The following is a 21457-nucleotide window of genomic DNA, read 5'->3' as shown; positions in this document are numbered from 1 at the left end:
CCCACCTCACTTGTTGCTTACTGTTAATTTCCTTTGCTGTTTTGTCTTGATCTTTATGACCACTAAGTACTGGACATCCCAGTACTCAGTACTTAGTTCCATTCTCTTCTTTGTGTATATTAAATACCTGGGAGGATCTCATCAAGTCTCATCCATTTTTGTAGCTTAAATATATGCTAAATGTTAACTCCCAAACTTAAGTCTCTCTGACCTATCATATGAACTTCAGAAAGTATATATTTGATGTTGGGGTATCTAATACATATCTCAAACTTCATGTGTCCAAAATTAAGTTTCTGATCATAACTTGTAACTTCCTCCTCCTACCGTCTTCCCTAATTCAGTAAATGACATTTTCGTCTTCTAGTTGTTCAAGCCAAAAATCTTGGCATTATACTTGACTCGTCCCTTTCTGTTCCGCCCTACGTGCTGACTATTATAAAATCTAGCCATCTGTAACTTCAAAATATATCCCAAATCTGGCTGCTTCACCAGCCCCTACGGCCACCACCCGTGTCCAAGCTGTGATTATCTTTTACCTGGATTGTTTCAATAGCTCTTTAACTGGTCACTCTGTTTTCTCATGTTCTGTTTCCCCTTCTCTTACCTTTGTTCTACCAATTATTATGGTTAATTTTTCTGCACAGTGGCCAGAGTAATCATTTAAAAATGAAAGTCAGCTTATGTCACTCTCTTGTTCAGAACCCCTAATGGCTCCCCTATCTTATAAAAGCCAAAGGCCTCACATTGGTCCCCAAGAACTCATTTGATGTGCTTCTTGGCTGACTCTCAGAGCTCATCTCTTTCTTTCTTGACCATTCCAGTTCCACTAGCCTGTTTGCTTTTCTTCAAATGCTCTTAGCTCATCCCTGCCCCAGTGCCCTGTACCTGCTATTCCTTTCTGTCCAAATGTTCTTACCCTTATGTAGTCTTATGCCTTCTTACTTTTTTTTTTCCTTAAATATTGCTTTTTCTATGAAGTTTTCACTGATGACCCTATTTAAAAATAGCAAACCTTCCCTTCCCACCAGTGGCCTTTCTTTGTTTTCTTTAGAACCCTTATTACTATCTGACATTCTGCATATTTTGCCTGTTTGTTGTCTCCCAGTGAGAATGTAAATTTCATATGGTCAGTGATGTTTATTTTTTTCACTGGTGTATCTACAGAACATGGAAAATGTCATGGCATGTGGTAGATGACTTTATTATGTATTTGGCAAACAAATAAAAGAATGAATGAAGGAATGAGTGAATGGCTAAATGAAAAAAACTTTAATGCTGTTTATTATTGAACATGTTGTCAATGAGAATAAAAATGAATAGGTGACTGGCATAAGAAGAGGGGGTGGGAGAGTGTCCTAAGTTGATTAACATTGTTGGGAAAAGCCAGTTGATGGTGCAGTAGGCCCTGATAAGGACAATGGTCTTCACCCTGGGAACAATGGGAGCACAAGTATGATTTTAAGTAGGTGATATGATCCTATTTGCAGTTTTAAAAGATAGCTCTTGCTGGTCAGTGGAGTTGGCTGCCAGGAGACTCGCTATACTTAGCACTGTACCTTATCATGAGGAGCCGGATGGTCACAGCCACTGCCCTCAAGGAGCATATAGTCGAGTGAGGAAGAAAGACAGTAAACAATTGAAGGCAAGGGTGACCCTTTAAAGGGCAAAGTTGATGCTATGGATGACTATAATGTCAAAATTTTACACAGGTTTAAAAAGGCCTTCCTCTGGGAATAATTTTTATTATCTATTTCATTCAGACTAGGAGGCTACCTTTAACACAAACACACCTGCTTGTGAATTACCCATCTGTATTACTTGGGTGGTGATGGACATGGCAGATTTTCTCAGCCCACTGGTAACTGAGGGCATTCTATTTTTGGATAAGTGCAGGAGGGACGACCTCAATCTAGGCTTCACGGGTATTCAAAGAAATTCTTGAAGAGCCCTCAATCCCAGATGTACACACTGAAAGGAATGGACAGACATGATAGCAGGAATGGCCATGGCTAGATAGACCTGCAGATGGAAATCAGAAGCTGAAAATAGACAAGCAGAGTTATATTATTTATATCCTCAAAATGTGAATTCTGGTTGGGGCATAAATCTACATTTAATAACCTGATTTAAATTATTTTCTAATTTAATGGTTTTAAATTTGCTTAATATCAAATATTAAGCAAATTTGAGTTGTATCCAATTATCATATCACATGGTGTTTGCGTGTTTAAAGTGTTTAGCACTGTGATGGTGAAACAATAGATGCACAATTAGCTCTTTCCTCGAAATATGATGTAATCTTGTTTGTGCTGTGTTGTTTATTGTTAGCCGTTACGGAACACCTGAAGAGCTAAAAGAACTGGTTGACACAGCTCATTCCATGGGTATCATAGTCCTCTTAGATGTGGTACACAGCCATGCTTCAAAAAATTCAGCAGATGGATTGAATATGTTTGATGGGACAGATTCCTGTTATTTTCATTCTGGACCTAGAGGGACTCATGATCTCTGGGATAGCAGATTGTTTGCCTACTCCAGGTAGGTACATACGATATAGAAATCTTTTCTATTGTTGCTGCTTAATATGAATTTTAAAGAATTTTACTAAATTTATTGTGTGTGTACTCTCTCACTGATACTTAATGTTCCTAATTGGATTTATTTTTATTGTACAGTGGATTTTACCTTGTTTTGTATAGCATAGGTATTTGTGGTATATTGCATTAACTTTCAGTTTTATGTATCGTATGCCTTGTAAAACATATTGGTTATATGGTCATTTAAAAATTTTACTTTGAAACTTTTTTTAAATATCTAAAAGACCACTCTATCAAGTTGACTTAAACCATAGCCGGTCTCCTTTTAATAGAGAAGTACACTGTCTTAAATAGGCCATTTAAAAAAATCATATACTTCATTGCTTTATATCTTAAAATTACATAGTTCTGATTATAGTTATAATTATCAAACAACAGTTACTAGTATATGTTTCATGCCAAGTGTTTTAGATACATTAGCTATCTGTTTTATCTTATTAATCCATATAGCAACTCTACTTACATGTAGTAGGTACTATTGTTATGGTCATCTTACAGATAAATAAACTAAAGCTTAGTGTTTAAAACCATTTGTTAAGATCAAACAGATCTCTGACCTCTTCTACCATCTAAGTAGAAGGATGTTTTAGGTGATTAAATAGCAAATGGCAAAAATTAAAAAGAAACATTAAAAAACCATGAACTTGTATTTGTTATTTATCATAAGTGAAAAAATGAAAATGTTAAGCATATTAAAAGTAGCAAAGTAGCAAGTAATATATAATGCATATTTTTATAATACATATACTTATTTAAAATATGTATATATTATATATGTACTATATATATTTTATATATACAAATATGTATTTTTGAGAAAAAATTAATGAATTTTCCTTCTAGTGTTGTATCATACATAAACATATATATACCTGGAAAATAGGCACTATAGAAAAATGTCTCAGCAAATATTTTTATAAAATAAAGAAGAGTCTCATTTTTCTTTCTTTTTATTTATTTATTTTTAAGACGGAGTCTCACTCTGTTTCCCAGGCTGGAGTACAGTGATGCTATCTTGGCTCACTGCAACCTCTGCTTCCAAAGATTCATGCGATTCTCCTGTCTCAGCCTCCCAAGTTGCTTGGACTATAGGTGCACACCACCTCGCCTAGCTAATTTTTTGTATTTTTAGTAGAGACAGGGCTTCACCTTGTTAGTTAGGATGGTCTTGATGTCCTTGTGATCTCCCTGCCTTGGCCTCCCAAAGTGCTGGGATTACAGGCATGAGCTATCCTGCTTGCCAGAAGTCTCATTTTTCTTTTTTTTTTTTTTTCCCCATTTATTTATTTTATTGCATTTGAGGTTTTGGGGTACATGCGAAGAACATGCAAAATTGTTGGTACACACGTGGCAGTGTGATTTGCTGCCTTCCTTCCCATCACCTACATTTTTCAACATAAATTAGGTGATTTACATATGAAGGAAATTTGTACATTATTTCTGAATATCGTACATTATTTCACATTTCACAGCCATTCAGTAATCACTCCTGCCAGATGAGGCAGTGTAATCGGTGAGAAAAGAAACAAGATGGTAGCACGGTTCCTGGCTAGCCGCACTCTGGTACAAACTGATTAATCATTCTTATTCTCAGGCTTTTTATTATAGAAGGAGGCAGAGTTTGGGGGCTAACGTAATTTTGCTCATGAAGGTATTTTGTATTTCTGTCACCTTTTGAACATTTATTTTTATGCCACATATTGATAGCAAATAAAAAAGACTAAATCTGCATTAATTCTGTGATATAGTAGGTTGGTACAAAAGTGATTGTGGTATTTGCCCTTTTGTTGGCAAAACACTGCAGTTACAAAACTCTGCTAATTAAATAATTGAGTAAATCTTATAGAAGTAGAATATTCACAAGAAATTCAATCGGTTGAACTCCCTGGTTCATATTTGGATGAACGAGGGTTCACCCTATTTTGTAGAACTGTGCCTTATGAAAGAAATATATTTGTTAAATGGTTAGATTTTTATGTTTTAAAACTTGTTATGTAGAACTATACCATAAAAAGAAATACATTAGGTGGATTAATTTTTATTTTTTTATTAAATAAAATGTTTTATTAAATAAAACATTTTTATTTTATTAACATGTTTACCCTAGTGTAATTTGCTGTACCACAAGCTCTCAAAGTGCATTTAAACTTAGCCAATTTTCTAAACAAAAGGGATTATACTTGTTTTCAAAAACATTTCTAATACATAAATTGAGACAAACTTAACATTGTTATTTAATAACTATTAATCTTTCTTATGTACACACTTTTGGTAAATAAAGTATCGTATGGTTTTAGCTTAATTTTTTAAATTGTGACCATTTTATTTTATTTTATTTTTGCTATCATATAGGCTTAGTCCTCTGTAAATATAGTTTTATTAAATTGCATTTGTGTTACTCTATATGTCATTTTATCTGACCAATATCTAGATTTGCCAATTTTATAGAATTAGTATTAACTATATAGGTTTATACTGTTAGTGTGTTAGTCAGGGTTCTCTAGAGGGACAGAACTAGTAGGATAGATATTTTTGTGAAGGGGATTATTATGAGAACTGATTCATATGATCACAAGGTCAATTCCCGCAATAGGCCATTTGCAAGCTGAAGAGCCAGGAAGCCAGTCCAAGTCCCAAAACCTCAAAAGTAGGGAAGTCCATAGTGCAGCCTTCAGTCTGTGGTGAAAAGCCCAAGAGTCCAAAAGCTGAAGAACTTGGCATTTGATGTTCAAGGACAGGAAGCACCCAGCACAGGAGAAAGACAGAGGCTGGAAGACTAAACCAATCTAGTTTTTCCTGGTTCCCTGCCTACTTTTTCTCTGGCTGTGCTGGCAGCTGATTAGAGATTGTGCCCACCCAGATTGAGGGTGGGTCTGCCTTACCCAGTCTACTGACTCAAACATGAATCCCCTTTGGCAACACCTTCACAGACACACCGAGGAACAATACTTTGCATCCTTTAATCAAGTTGACAGGCCATCACAATTAGTTATGTCATTATTAAAGAATATAGATAAAATCCTCCAAAGCCAGTGTATATAAATACATTTAAACATATACTTGTTAGTATTCATGATCAAAGTTCTACTTGGCTCTTTTGGTTATTTATTGCTGGTTAATAAACAAGCCAAAAATTTAGTGACTTAACAGCAATGTTTATTTTGTTCCTAAACTCACAATTTGGGTATACCTCAGCGTGAACCACTCTTCCTTCTCTATCTCGTGTCAGCTGAGGTGGCTTATATAGGGGACAGAGCATCTGCTTTCAGGATGGTTCACTCACATGGCCTGCAGTTGGTACTGGCTGTCAGCTAGGAGCTTAGCCTTGGTTGTGAGTTTGAGGACTTCAGCAACCCCTCCTCATACCCCACTCCACAGACGACGTGGGCTTTCTCACAAGAGTGATAGTCCCAAAAGACAGGATGTGCAGGCTGCCATTTTATGTGGTCTGGATTTAGAACAGGGCAGGGTGCCATTTCTGTTGAAAACTACTAGTCAATCACAGTTTCAAGGAAACATGAAAACTTGTTAGTTTATCTAATAAAACTTGTTAGATATGATAACTTATGCACATAGCCTTAAAATTCCTTAAGACCCCTCAGTTTGAAGGGACATTAAAGAATTTTAACCACATACAATGAATATCCTACTTTACAATTTCAAAAGAGATGTATTGAAATACCTTTCCATGTGGAAATATTATTTACTCAGTCGTATTTCTGTTATGAGAAATATCAGAGAGTTATGTCTGAAATAGGCAATTAAAAAAATACACCTTTTATTATAAAATAATGCCATTGTAGATAATTAGAAAATATAAAAAGGTACACAAAGTCCAAAATAAAAAACTGAATTTAAAAATTGTGAACAGCATAGTTGTATTTAGCTATATGTGAATGCATTTAATGAATATTCCTTACATGCATATAGATATATAACCCAATCCTTCACTTTCACCCTCTTCATGTAATAGCTACTCTGCCTGTAATTTTGAGTTTGTTCCTCATCCAGATGAAATCAGAAACTCCAATTTATGTTTCATATTTTAAATATTAATTTTTCCACCCCTTACCTTTGTTAGGCTGATTAATTTTATCACCCATTGACAAATAGACATAAATATGGCACATGGCTTGCTTAAGGCCTAGGCCTCTTCTTTGAAAACTTTTGCCATAATTTTTGAAATTATTATATTCACTGTGTAAAAACTGTTATAGAATTGCTTCTGTAGAGCCATGTTGCTGATGCTCATTTTATCCTACCTATATGTCACAACCTGTCAACATTTATAATCTCTGATTCAAGTGCCATCATCAAAGTTATCAGAATTAAATCTCTCACTCTGAGTAATGCCAGAGATCTTGACTGTGCTATTTCATTACCTGCTATGAATAAATTTCCAATCAGGAGCTGCCCATGTTTTAATTTTCTGTCTACTTGGCTGAACTGCCTTCTAGCTTTGCTAAATTACTAATGACGGTTCATAACAGAGATTAGGTTGTCCTTTATTTGGTAAAGAGAACTTTCTGACAAGTCTGTCACCCATAAGTTTTAGGAGTTTCTAGAATTAGTAATGATATAATTTAGTGGTCCCAATTTTAAATTCTGTTTGAATATTCCTCTGCCACTATATAAATTCACTTGATAAAACAATAAGACAAAAGTGAAAACTTGTTGAGTTTAAATAACTATTATGCCTTAACCATTACTAAATCTTCAAGTGAGTATCTTTTTTGTTTGTTAAATATTTCTTTCAAAGATAAAATACTGACTTCTAAAGGAGATAGCAAAGTAAGTCTAACGCTCATCTTTTTCCCCTCCTTAAACTTATTTTTGGTCACCTAATTACTATAGTTATATTTCATTAGCTTCAGTTCATAATATGGTGACCATTAGACTAAAAGATATTCTTTTCCCTTGGCTACCAGTGCTGTTTTCAGAAACAAAAGTGAGTCCAGTTTATCTTTTTAGGGTCATAACTATGTGGAATAAAGTACTCCTTATTATAAATACTATAATATTTGGGGCTTCTTAACCATGCTAGGTATTTTCTACAAGTTACTATGTGGAAGGAAATTCACAGGGTTCTCCCTGCCCAGAGCGGATTTTTATATCTGAGATAATTATTCTGTGATATCTTACCATATGTCTTACATTCATTGATTTTGAATGGTAAGCCAGTCTTGCATTCCTGAGGTAAGCCCTCATGAACATAGATGCAAGTATTCTAAACAAAATTTTAGCATATTTATATATGATATTACATCTTGACCAAATCAGTTCTCAATGATATATCTTAATTTGAGGATTATTATGCATCAGTATATTAGCTAACAAGCATATGACACCATCATGATTAGCAAGATCATTTAAAAACTAAGCAACCACGACATGAATGAAAACCTCTAAAATTATTTTTAAGAGGATTTTTAAGCCATATACTACTTTTTTATTTTGTCATTGAATTACAAAAAGAACCATTCACCCAAGGACAAAAACAAAAACAACAACAGAAACAACAAAAACAAATAACAAAACAAATAACAGAAAGAATAACATACAAAGAATAAACATGTACAACCCCTTTTGAAAACAATTTGGTATTATTTAGTAAAGTTAAAGATACACATATACTAGGATGCATCATTCAATATATATGCTTCGAGCATATCTTTATCAGAAATTTTGGGAAGAGACTTAAAAAAAAATCGCTCCTTTCAGAGTACGGTAGATTCCCCGATTTATCTATGGTTTTGCTTTATATTGTTTCAGTTATTCATAGTCAACTTTAGCCTGAAAGTATCAAGTGGAAAATTCCAGAAATAAGCAATTCATAAGTTTTCAATAGTAGCCTAATGATACTTCACAATGAGGTCACTCACCTCACTTCATTTTATCATGTAGGCATTTTATCATCTCATAGCATCACAAGAATAAGGGTGAGTACAGTATAATATTTTGAGAGAAAGATATTACATTCACATAAATTTTATTACAGTATATTGTTATAATTGTTCTATTTTATTAGTTATTGTTAATCTCTTATCGTGCCTGATTTATAAATAAAACTTTATCATAGGTATATATGTGTAGAGAAAGACACAGTATGGGTAGGGTTTGGTATTATCCATGGTTTCAGGCATTCACTGGCAGTCTTGGACTGTAAGTCCTGAAAATAATGAAGAGCTAATGTATTTGTTTTTTTAATTTCATTGGATAGATTTCAAAGCATTGATTTTTTTTTTATAATTGAAGTAATAGAGCATCATTTTAGACATATAAACACCTGCCTTATGTGCTTTATAAAAACAAATGATGGCCGGGCACAGTGGCTCACGCTTGTAATCCCAGCACTTTGGGAGGCTAAGGCGGGTGGATCACCTGAGGGTGGGAGTTTGAGACCAGCCAGACCAACATGGAGAAACCCTGTCTCTACTAAAAATACAAAATTATCTGGGCGTGGTGACGCATGCCTGTAATCCTAGCTACTTGGGAGGCTGAGGTAGGAGAATCGCTTGAACCTGGCAGGCAGAGGTTGCGGTGAGCCTAGATTATGCCATTGCACTCTAGCCTTGGCAACAGGAGTGAAACTCCATCTCAAAAAAACAAACAAACAAACAAAAAAACAGAAAAAAAAATGATGGATGATTAAAAGACATTTTGGACATAGTTTAGCAAACAGCTATCTATTCCAAAGGGAGTCAGACAGTTAAAAATAAGCAATAACTTATAGCCTGTTCTTCATTAAGAATATTATAATCTCACAGTATGATTTGTTAATAACTTTTGAAAGTATTGGGTGTCCCATTAGAAGTCTTTCTGTTTTCTTCTGCTAGTATTTTTCTTTTCCTTTCAGCATTTCTTCCTTGTTAAAACCAGAATTTTATTTCAGCTTGATTAAGGAGAACAGTTAAATCTACTACTCTTTCAAAGAGAGTAGAGTTAGCGTCAAAATTCAGACAGACTAATTCTCTTCTGTAAAAGAGATTAAGAAAGTTGCTATGTCAATCTAATCTATCTGGATTTGAGTTTGAATAGTAGAAATATAACTTTTCTCACACGGTTTATGAGATTACTCAGTCTAGCAGAAAGTTTCTGTTGATGCAGAGCATAGCACAGGAGTAAGGATTTACTGTCTTTGTGCAAACTTTGTTCCTGGTATTATCTGACTCGTTTATTCCCCACAAGCCTAAAATTTAGGTGCACAGGGATATTTTGAAAGTATCTTGAGTATTTAGGTCTTACTCACCTGTAACATTCACCTTCTCGAATCCAAACTCACGCTGAAGTAGGACAGTTCTACTGGGTAATTTACCTTAAATTTAAAAATGCTGCTCATTGCCCTAAAGCGTCTCTGTTTTCTTCTTTTTCGCTTAAAACAATAGTTGGTGCATGCTTGTAAAAGTGGTCTTAAGGTCTCTATCCAAGTGATTATCCATTTAATTCTGGGAATTATGTGGAGTCTATAATAATAATGACTTTGTTTATGACCTTTTTAAACAAGCAGGTAAAAAGTGGGAAAAAATCAATTTTTCTACTTTTATCTGGGTATAACAAAACAGCTTGTTTAAGCATGTCTGTTTTCTATAAGATGGACTAGCAGTTTTGAAGTTATGAACAGATATTTCATGGTTTTCTAGCTGAATGATTTCCTTAGTGTTGTGCTGCAGGTAAATAACTCATGTTACATTGAGCCACTTATTTTGAGAAAATATAGGTATTATGATTTTGAATACATCCATATATAAGTAATATCAAATATTCATTTTGAAGGCTTTATTTCCATTAACTTAGATTAGTGATCAGGAGATTTTTCTCTTAAGTTTCACATTTTCCATCCACATTTTACAATGTTGAGGCATCCTTATTGAGGATCTTTGGTCTTTGGATCTTTGGTCTTCATTCTGTTTCTTTCACCATATGTAAGATAAGCGGACAGCCACAGGATTTGGTTCATTGTCTACTTCTAGGTTTACAGGCCTCCCCAAGATTAGAATTTTGCCTGATAGCCTTTCAAATTCTGTCTATTGAAAGCATCAGTAAATCTTGGGGACAATTAAAATTAGCATTTTCTCGTAGTGCTTCAGGAAGCAAAACAGCATGGTAGCCAACTTTTCTGAGACTGGAGCTCTGTTCCTAACACTGTGTTCAGATAGTAAAGGAGGCCGACGAGCTGTCCAGGTGGGTTCCCCTTTTCTTCATGAGATGATGATATTCATGATGGTTACTGTCATACCTTCATTCATTCACTTTTGTAGCATTGGGTGCTTTATATGCTTCTCAGACCACTTGATATAATATAATTCAACCAATCCCTCCTCTCCTTCCCTGTCACCAAGATAGGTGTATTATCTTACTTTGCTTTAATTTGTGACTTTTTTTGTAAGAAATTGTTTATAATATGTTGCATTTGTACTTAAGTCATTCCATCTTTCACTCAGGATGAATGCGAAAAGTGACTGTTCACAGACCTCAGTGATGTGAGCACTGTTGCTCAGGAGTGACAAGTTGCTAATATGCAAAGGGACGGGTGATATTTCTTGCTTCTCATGATGCATGTTTCTGTGTGTTAATGACTTGTTGTGTAGCTATTAAGGTACTAGAATTGATAAATGTGTACAGGGTCCTTTTGCAATAAAACTGGTTATGACTTGGAAAAAACAAAAAAACAAAGTAAGATAGTGCACCTATCTTGCTCCTTCGCTAACTTTTCTCCATTGTCCTTCCCACCATGTGACATTTGGAATACTTGTTAATTTTGTTGATACTTCTTAGTGATACATTTGTTGTTTCTATAGTAAATGTGAAAAGGAAGTTAATAATTTATTATTTCTTATGGAATATATTTTATTTAAAGTAAATACTTGGAATACTTAATTTTGTTAATACTTGTTAGTGCTGTATTTGTTGTTTCTATATTAAGTGTGAAAGGAAAGTTAATAATTTATGATTTCTTATGGAATATATTTTGTTTAAAGTAAAATGTCTGTCTTTTTTTCTTGTCTCTTGATCTCTCTCTCTCTCCCCCTCGCCCCCGTCTCTCTCATAAACTTTTCACCATCATGCTTGCCATGGGGGCTCCACTGAAAAGTGATGTGATAAATTCCTGTTCTGTAGGACTGAATACAGTGAAGAAAACCACACAAGATGCTTCCCCCTAAAATACTAATTACAACACTAATGATAACAATAATCATATAGAATTAATATAGAATTAAGATTGATGACTTAATACACAATATAAAATAGGTGGTTTTAGAATTGGTTGATCTTTCTCTCTCTGCTGTTGAACCAAGCTACTTAGAGTTGAGTTTCAGTTTTATATATAAAGAACTAATAATGATATTATTTCTGTGACATAGGGAAGTGGTTCAGACTGTATAAAATAACAGAATTGAAAATGTGCAACAAACTAGAATATAGAATATCATGTAAAGTTTGGAGTTATACCATCAGATTTTTACTAAAGGATGAAAGCAGGACTCACAAATGAGGCAGGTTAACTGCGAGAAGCAAGCCAGGTGGTTCCTATTGGCAACCTGGCAGAGAGATCTCCTGTGAGGTGGCTGCTATTCACAAACCATTTTGAATACAATTGTCAATTGCCTTCATGTTGAGAATGTGGACCCATGGAGCCACATCTTCTAGTTATTTAAGATAAATCAGGAGCCCACATATTATATGAAAACTCCCCATGTTACAGTGTCATACAATTAATTGAAAATGTTCATTCACTGTGCATACCAAAGCAACATACATGCAGGATGGATAAAAAAACAGCCCTTAAGTCTATATCTGGGCTCCAAAATGTGCCTTAGGTTGTGAATCAGATTCTACCAAACTACTAAATAAATTAAGCAGTAAGTCAAATCTAATAAGGACAACTATACCTTCATAGCTTAAATACAGTATTACTACTCAATTTCTTTTGTATCAGCAATGATAATTTTATAAACCTCAACTATTAGTATATTATCAGTTAGCAGAATTGTGTAATATCTCCTTGATTTTAAGTATTAGATGAATGAACACAATAAATGTCTTTCAACATCAGTTTCAATAAAGCAGAACACAAATTTATTAAAGAAATCTACATAGTTAAAACATGGTAACTTTGTTTCTTTTAATGCTTTGCATCTAAGTTGCAAGTAATTTGTTTTTTAAAATATAAATATAGATACTGACCTTGCAGATAGTATAGAGAATGGTTATAGGCCTGGGCTCAAATACTGGTTCCCCACTTACTGGCATGTAACCATAGCCAGATTAATCTTTCTAAGGTTAAGTTTAATAACCCTCCCCATAAAACATTAATAAGATTATAGTTTATATACCTCCTATAATTGTGAAGATTCTATTACACACTTCTCCCAGTGTCTCACTTATAGTTGTGATCATCGTTATTGTCATCATCATCACAATATCATTGTCATGATGATCTGTGGTCGAGAATAACTAGCCAGCTTCATTCCCTGAAACATAACTACAACGATGGAACCAAGTAATGATATTTTTCTCATGAGCCAAAGCATGTACCATAACGGCTATGGATCTTTGTTCACTGTTGTATCACACTATTTTTAAAAGGTAGTCAAGGTGTTTTTGGTAGAAGGACAAAATTAAGAACAGTGGTGGAACTGACTAATTGTGATCAACGTGCAACAGCATTGAGAAGTCACAGCTAAAAGCAATGGTAGAGAGAGAAAATGCATCATGGTCAGAAACCAGAACTGAATGCATTCATTGTAAGGCCACTTAGGTACAGCAGCAAACAGCTCTGTACAGTGTAATTGTCCCTCTGGGCATCATTAGACTGCAGTGTAGTATAATAATTGATCATAATGAGCCTGAGTCATTAAAAAGATAAAGCAAAAAAACTTCAAGTCATAATCAAAATTTCTTTTTAAGATGCCAGGAAAAAGCAAAATATGTAATCCTTTGGGTGTATACCTAGTAATGGGATTGCTGGGTCAAATGGTATTTCTAGTTCTAGATCTTTGAGGAATCACCACACTGTCTTTCACAGTGGTTGAACTAATTTACATTCCCACCAACAGTGTAAAAGCATTTCTATTCCTTCACATCCTCTTCAACATCTGTTATTTCCTGACTTTTTAATGATCACCATTGTAACTGGTGTGAGATGGTATCTCATTTTGGTTTTGATTTGCATTTCCCTAATAACCAGTGATGATGAGCTTTTTTTCATATGTTTGTTGGCCACATAAGTGTCTTCTTTAGAAAAGTATCTGTTCACATCCTTCGCCCACATTTTGATGGGGTTGTTTGTTTTCTTCTTGTAAATTGGTTTAAGATCCTTGTAGATTCTGAATATTAGCCCTTTGTCAGATGGATAGATCATTCTACTATAAAAACACATGCACGTGTATGTTTATTGTAGCACTATTCATAATAGCAAAGACTTGGAACCAACCCAAATACCCATCAATGTTAAACTGGATTAAGAAAATGTGGCACATAGACACCATAGAATACTATGCAGCCATAAAAAAGAGTGAGTTCGTGTCCTTTGTGGGGACATAGATGAAGCTGAAAACCATCATTCTCAGCAAACTAACACAGGGACAGCAAAAAAACCCTGCATATTCTCACTCATAAGTGGGAGTTGAACAATGAGAACATATGAGCACAGGGAGGGGAACATCACACACCAGGGCCTGTTGGGGGTTGTGGGGCAAGGGGAGGGACAGCATTAGGAGAAATACCTAATGTAGATTGCAGGTTGATGGGTACAGCAAATCACCATGGCACATGTATACCTTTGTAAAAAACCTGCATGTTCTAGACATGTATCCCCAAACTTGAGGTATAATTTAAAAAGTAAAATATAATTTCAAAGTAATTCCATTTAAAAATGTTAAATTTTTAAATGTTGTTTTAGGGATTAAGTTAAAATTACCTGTCAACTGTGTTTTAATGCGGGATGACTGTAGATTTTATGTGGACTACTTTGTTTCCCTCCAATGTAGAATAAATTAAGCATTCCTCCACTTACGTTTTAAATGTTCAGGTGGCTAAAGGCATATTATTAATCAGTTGCTGAATTGACTTCCTTGCTTATTTTGCATTTTATATCAGGGAACACCTTATTTATTTATTTATTTTTTCTTTTTCTTTTTAAAGACAGAGTCTCTCTCTGTTGCTCAGGCTGGAGTGCAGTGGCACAATCATGGCTCATGACAGCCTTGACCTCCCATACCTAAGCAACCCTCCCACCTGAGCCTCCTGAGTAGCTAGGACCAAAGGCACATAGCACCATGCCTCCTGGCTAATTATTTTTATTTTTTGTAGAGATGGGGTCCTCCTGTGTTGTCCAGGCTGGCCTCCAACTCCAGAGCTCAAATGATCCTCTTACTTTAGCCTCTAAAGGTGCTGGGATTATAGGCAAGAGCCACCATGCCCAGCCCAGGGTGCATCTTACGTATTTCTTAGGATCCTGTTTTCTGATGCTTTTTTCTGAGAAGAAAACAGGATTTTATTCTCAGAATATTTATTCTAAATCAAAATTTTTTTTTCCTTTTTCCATAATGGAGTTAGGTGACAAATTTTTTTTGTGTAATGCCTAAGCTATTTTCTATAACATTGTCTAATTTAACTCTGTTGATTACATTTCTAAAGTATTATTTTAACACATAATCAATAAAAAACCAATGCTAAAATCAGTTGGAAAACAAGATATTTTACATATCTTAGAGGTACTAAGTTTTTGAATTTGGTTTATACTTTGAACTTAGAGCACATCTCAATTTGGATGCTAATTTTTCATCAGAAATACTTAATATATATTTAAAATTCATAATTTTACAGTGAAAAGAGGATTCACCGTACTTACTTCAGTTGTTTCAGACACACTTAAGTTTTGCAGTAATGGAACTGTCAGTTTTTAAACCTACATCAATACAAAACACAATTAAACATCAAGTTTTGCACTCTCCTTAGCCTGGTTTCCCAGAGCTCAGTAGCCCTATGTAGACTGCATGGATGACACAGGTAAAAGAAGTAGTCTGAATGCTCTTGCTGTTATGGTTTTATAATGATTACATTGGATAAATCTACATCCATTTATTGAGTTAGGTAGTTATAATAATATTTTATTTTTCAATAAACCTTGCTAGCAGCAATAAACTAAAAAAGTATATGTTTTATGAAAAATATTAAATATCAGTTTCTCAAGAAATTAAACATGTAACTTAAACAAAATAGTCACTAACATGTATAAATCATTCTCCAAGAACTATTTCATATAACTACCAGTAAAATCACCAATTTGTCAGCCAGTAAACACATGTAAGTAATTATTTTGTCTTGTTTTCCCTCTCACAAATGACTTAGACCTAAGTGAATTAGAATGAATGATTTAGTTATTCTGGGATTAGGATGAAATAAATAATTTAGTAATATACTCAGTTGCAAAATATCTATATGCATATATATATATATGTATATGTAATAGTTATTTCTCCTTTATATTTCAAATGGTAGGCTATTTGCTTAAATGATGGGTAGAATATATAAACATACTGTGAAGTAGACTGTTCAATTGAATTTTGTCATGAATTTTCAAAGAAGTTTCATTAATTAAATTTTGCAAATATGACATAGTCATTTACATACAGAAAATACAATGTTAGCAGTAATTAAGAAACTCATCACTGGCTCTTTGGCATTTTGCCTTTGATCAGAATTTTTGTTTTCTATCATTTGCCATTCTTCCATAGTGATCACATGAGTAAATCAGTTTTCAGATTTCCTAGAGCTCTTGCCCTCAGTGTTACAGTCCACAAGATTCCATCTAGGGTCTTCTTCGTGTTCTTATTTGTATGCTTTTCTTGCGTTATCTCTTTCATGGCTATGATATTCCTTCTTTTATCAATTCAGTACCTTTTTTGTTGTAGAGATTATGCTAGACCTAGTCACCTTAAAGAAGAGAAGACATGATACCTGTATCTGGAAGTTAAAAGTCTAAAGAGGATAATACACAATATGTACACTAATGCAGCCCAGGTTGACATATTGATAGTTGGAGACACATATAAGAGGGCCATCTGAGTCTGAAAGGAGAGTGGAATTGCCATGAAAGCCCCTGGAACAAATGGCCCCTCCCTGTCTCTAATTTGGAGTGAGCAAGTCACGTAAACTCTCTGTGTCTCAGATTCTTCTTTAAAATGCTAATTTAAAGGTTGCCTGCCTCCTGGAGCTGTTATAACATTTAAAATATTAAAAATATGTGGCCAAATCATGTGGCTCACTCCTGTAATCCTAGCCTGTAGTCCCAGTGCTTTGAAGGCGTAGGTGGGAAGATTGCTTGAGGCCAAGAGTTTGGAGTTACAGTGAGCTATGACTACACCACTGCCCACTTCACTGCAGTCTGGATAACAAAGTAGAAACAACAGCAACAGCAACAACAAAATACATACATGTATGTATGTGTATATATATGTGTGTATATATATATATATATATATAGCCATTTTGCCTTTGACCAGAATTTTGTTTTCTGTCGTTTTCCATTCTTCCATAGTAATCACATGAATAAATCAGTTTTCAGATTTCCCAGACCTCTTGCCCTCAATATGTGTGTGTGTGTGTGTGTATATATATATATATATATACACACATATATATAATATATATATATATATATTATATTTTCTATATATATATATTCTATATATATACACAAACACACACACACATATATATATGTAATTTTTTTCTTATAACAGTTCTTGGCATATAATAAGAATTTGTATTGTTTCTTATAACTGCCATGGCTTATTCTAAAATTAGACTTGTCAGTTGAGCTGAAATTGATGTATCATATAAATAACACACATTCATTTAACTGTTACAGTTCCTCCCCTCTTTATTTTACTTCCACATGATTTTTCAAATCCAGATTCTCTTTCTTACTCCCTAGCCTGTGTTAACAGTGCTGTTATTATTCACCTCCACTCTTTGTTCTCTTGCATGTGAGAATGTGTTTTATTATACCAGTTATTGCATTGCATTATTATCATATTTAGTTTGGTTTTCTCCTTTATATGAATCAACAATATAAGTTTCAGCAGGGCAAATACCATATTTATCTTGTTTCCCACTTTATTTCTCAGAACTGCAATGGTGCTTGACTAATTTAAACACATATTTATTGAATGATTAAATAAATGAACACGTTTTTGCTTATTCTCCCAAGTTAGAATATAGGCCGTATAACCCTCTTCCTTAAGCAAGTATGTCAGAACTCACTAGAGAGTAGATACATTGTCAGAGTTTGTCCAGATGAGCAGAAATGAAGCCCATTATTTATATGAAGTAATACTTTTTTAATAGTTTAGGTCCTTGTATACTCAGATATAGAAAATTGGTGTTTCAGTTCATTCATGAGATAACAATGGCATCCAGATTTATTACAGCTCTTTATTCCATATAACTACTTTGGGAAATTGGGAAATAATCCACCAAGGAGGAAAATTCAGCAGGTTATCAAGAAGTGTGGCACATGAAACGTTCTCACAGCTCAAGTTCACTTGGAAAACCCCAAATTAAATAAAATTCAACAATTGAAATTTCTGGAATCTAATTAGCTAATATGCATTTTGAATCTCCAAGTAAATGCTATACAATAATACTTCATTTTTCAAATTTATTTGACCTTGAAGCACTTCAAATGCACATAGATTTTTTTTTAAATGAGTCTGAACATGGCTTATGGCATTTTGAAGGATCTGGCTCTTGCCTCACTTTGACATCTTTTTTCTCTTGCTTACTAAGCTCTAGCCCCTCCAGTGCTTTTCTTGCATGGAGGCTGTTGCACACGCTTTTTCCTTTGCCTGGAGTATTCTCCTGGTATCCATCTCCTGTTTATTTTCTGGTCCTCAGTGTAAAAGCCCCTTCTCCTTATCTTCACCAGTCTAAAATCAGTTCATTGGGAATGCTTGCTCAAAGCTTCCTCTTTTTATCCTTTACTTATTTATAATCTGTAGTTAAAAGTTGTGATTGTATTTGTGTTTTATGTTTGAAATACTTATAACTTACCTATTTTTCTTCTGATTTTACCTTGAAGAGTTATTCCATTGCATAAGTATACATATGTAAATTCTATACTATACACATTGTTAAGGTTATTTTACAGTTTTTTTTTTTTAATAAAGAATATCCTGTTTGAATCCTATGTCCTTGAAAGAAAATCAAATTTTTTACTACTACATTAGCTGATACAGATACAGTGATAATAGCGTGAGCTAGTGAGGGGATAAAATTAGAATAGATGTGCTTTGGCATTCAGGCTCTGCTGTTCCTGAGCTGTGAGCTGCTCCTTACTGAGCAGTGCCTATCATTGTTTTGTTGTTTACCTTATTGAAATCTTACCACCCCTAAACTAGCATCAACATGTAGTACTGTTTATTTACAAAGTACAAGTTAGGGAAATGAAGTCTCTTTATGGTTATTTCCTCTAGCAGAAGATAATAGCACAACCTGCTTCAGTATTTACACTTTTTGAAATAAAACACAATTTCAGCCTTTCCTCATCAGCCCATCGGAAGTTTCTCTGGCTGCCTTTCTTCTTCTCCTTCTCTTTCTTTCTCATTCCTTTTCCCTTTCTCCCTGTTCTCCAGTAGATATCAGCTGTACATTTGATGATTAAGCCTTGTGATATTAGAAAGAAAATAGCCAAAAGCCAGAAATAAATGTCAAGAGCCAGGCATGGTGACTCTCCTGTAATCTCAGTACTTTGGGAGGCTGAGGTGGAAGAATGACTTGAGCACTGGTGTTCAAGACCAGCCTAGGTAACATAGCAAAACCCTGTCTTTACAAGAAAATTAAAATTAAATTGGCTGGGCATAGTGGTGCATGCCTGTAGCCTTTGAAACTTGGGAGGCTGAGGTGTGAGTGTTGCTTGAGCCCCGGAGTGCCAAGGCTGCAATAAGCTCTGATCATTCCACTGAACTCCAGCCTGGGCAACAGAGTGAGACACAGTATTAAAAAAAATAAATAAATAAAGTCCAGTATTTTATGTTTTATTGGTACTTATCAATTTTAGGAAAGATGTAAGGGAAAAGTTGTCTCTATGTTCTTTCTGAAAGTCTTAATATACAGACTCCAGGTGCCTCAAGTGATTGAAGTGTAAAATATTAAAAGATCATAGCCAGTGCAAAAATAGGAATGTCAGAATCAAATATCCTGAGAAGAAGCTATCAGTTGTGTCTAGCATCTTAGATAGGATTCTCTTAATTGATAAAGACCTGAAAATATCTCCTATCAAGGCAGGAGTGAAGCATTCTGTCCTTCATTTATTTGTTTTTGTTTTTCTTCCCTCCCTCCCTCCCTCCCTCCCACCCCCCCCTCGCTTTTAAAATCATAAGGCAGGCAGGCTTCTGAGGCAGGGAAGGATTTGAGTCTATGTCAGGAAAAGTATAGCTGTGGTTTTATTTTAGGGCCCTTCTCTTTGTCTTTCCTATGGTTGGCCCTTTTCCCTGCTATGCTGATAATTTTAGCACGTAGAAAAAAGTGGCTGCTGCTAGAAAGTTGCCTTAAGAAATGTGAATTTTTGAGGCTATGTGAGCATAAACATAGCTAATTCAGACACACTGGGAGCAAACCAGAGGGAAACTTGGTCCTTTTCCACTCTTTCTGCAGGATGCATTAACATCTCATGGGAAGTGGAGATCTGCTTCTCGTATTATGTGTGTTTAAGTTATGTTACCTTATAGATATGAACCAGTTCATATAAATATCCAGTAAGTTATTTTCTTAACATTTATTTAGATGTGTATGTGTGGGTGTACATGTATGTGTGTGCATCACATCTAAAGTCCAAAATTTTATACTTGTTAATCATATATTATTTAATATTGTGGTCTTCTGATAACCACAATTCATAATCTCAGCACACCTAAAATTTATAGACAATAAGGCAAGAATATACATTTCTAGACTGTGCAAGTAGGAGGTTTATTTTAAATTAGATATGAAATACTGTTTCTGTATTAAATATATGAATATTACATGTTAGGAGCAAGTGGCGTTATGAACAAATGTTAATGCTTAAGTAACGTGCTTCCGAGAGTCCTGGTATGGTTAGGCTTTGTGTCCTCATCCAAATCTCATCTTGAATTGTAATCTCCATAATCTCCACTTGTCAAAGGAGAGATCAGGTAGAGGTAATTGAATCATGGGGACAGTTTCCCCTATGTTGTTCTTATGATAGTGAGTTCTCATGAGGTCTGATGGTTTGATAAGGGCCTTGCCTCCCTTTGCTCGGCATTTCTCCTTCTTGCTCCCTTGTGAAGAAGGTGCCTTGCTTCCTCTTCACCTTCAGCCATGATTGTAAGTTTCCTGAAGCTTCCCCAGCCATGTTGAACTGTGAGTGAATTAAACCTGTTCCTCTGTAAATTACCCAGCCTCAGGCAGTTCTTTATATGAAATGAACTAATACAAATTGTATATTAAAAATAAGCCTTTGTTGAGCACAGTGGCTGAGGCTTGTAATTCTCGCACTTTGGGATGTCAAGACAGGAAGATTGCTTGAGGTCAGGAGTTTAAGAGCAGCCTGGAAAACATAGTGAGACCCCATTAAAAAAATAAAAATAAAAATTGCCAGGCAAGGCGGCTAACACTCGAAGGCCCAGCTACTCAGGAGACTGAGGCAGGAAGATTGCCTGAGCCCAGGCAATCTGGAGGCTGCAGTGAGGCCAGGAGGTTGCAGTGAACCATGGTATTGCCACTGTACTCCAGCCTTGGTGACAGTGTGAAACCCTCTCTCCAATAGTAATAGTAATAATAATAATAATAATAATAAAAGTCTCGCACACAACAGATGCCAAATTAACTAT

The 21457-nt window shown here is 34.8% G+C and overlaps 1 protein-coding gene across 2 annotated transcripts in view; it reads left to right on the top strand.

Annotated features, from left to right (window-relative positions):
* The window catches only part of GBE1 (1,4-alpha-glucan branching enzyme 1), a 266870-nt gene that overhangs the window by 113019 nt on the left and 132394 nt on the right, over positions 1-21457 (top strand). For both annotated transcript variants that reach the window (XM_032277180.1, XM_032277182.1), the window contains one exon: positions 2332-2541. In XM_032277180.1, coding sequence (XP_032133071.1) covers positions 2332-2541 — 210 coding nt within the window. The remainder of the gene's footprint in view (positions 1-2331; positions 2542-21457) is intronic.

The sequence above is a fragment of the Sapajus apella genome, unplaced genomic scaffold (assembly GCF_009761245.1).
Source record: "Sapajus apella isolate SASKATOON/1434 unplaced genomic scaffold, GSC_monkey_1.0 scaffold8, whole genome shotgun sequence".
In the NCBI taxonomy this organism is placed as follows: Eukaryota; Metazoa; Chordata; class Mammalia; order Primates; family Cebidae; genus Sapajus; species Sapajus apella.
The sequence above is the reverse complement of the archived record's forward strand: the minus strand, read 5'-3'. Positions and strand labels throughout refer to the sequence as shown.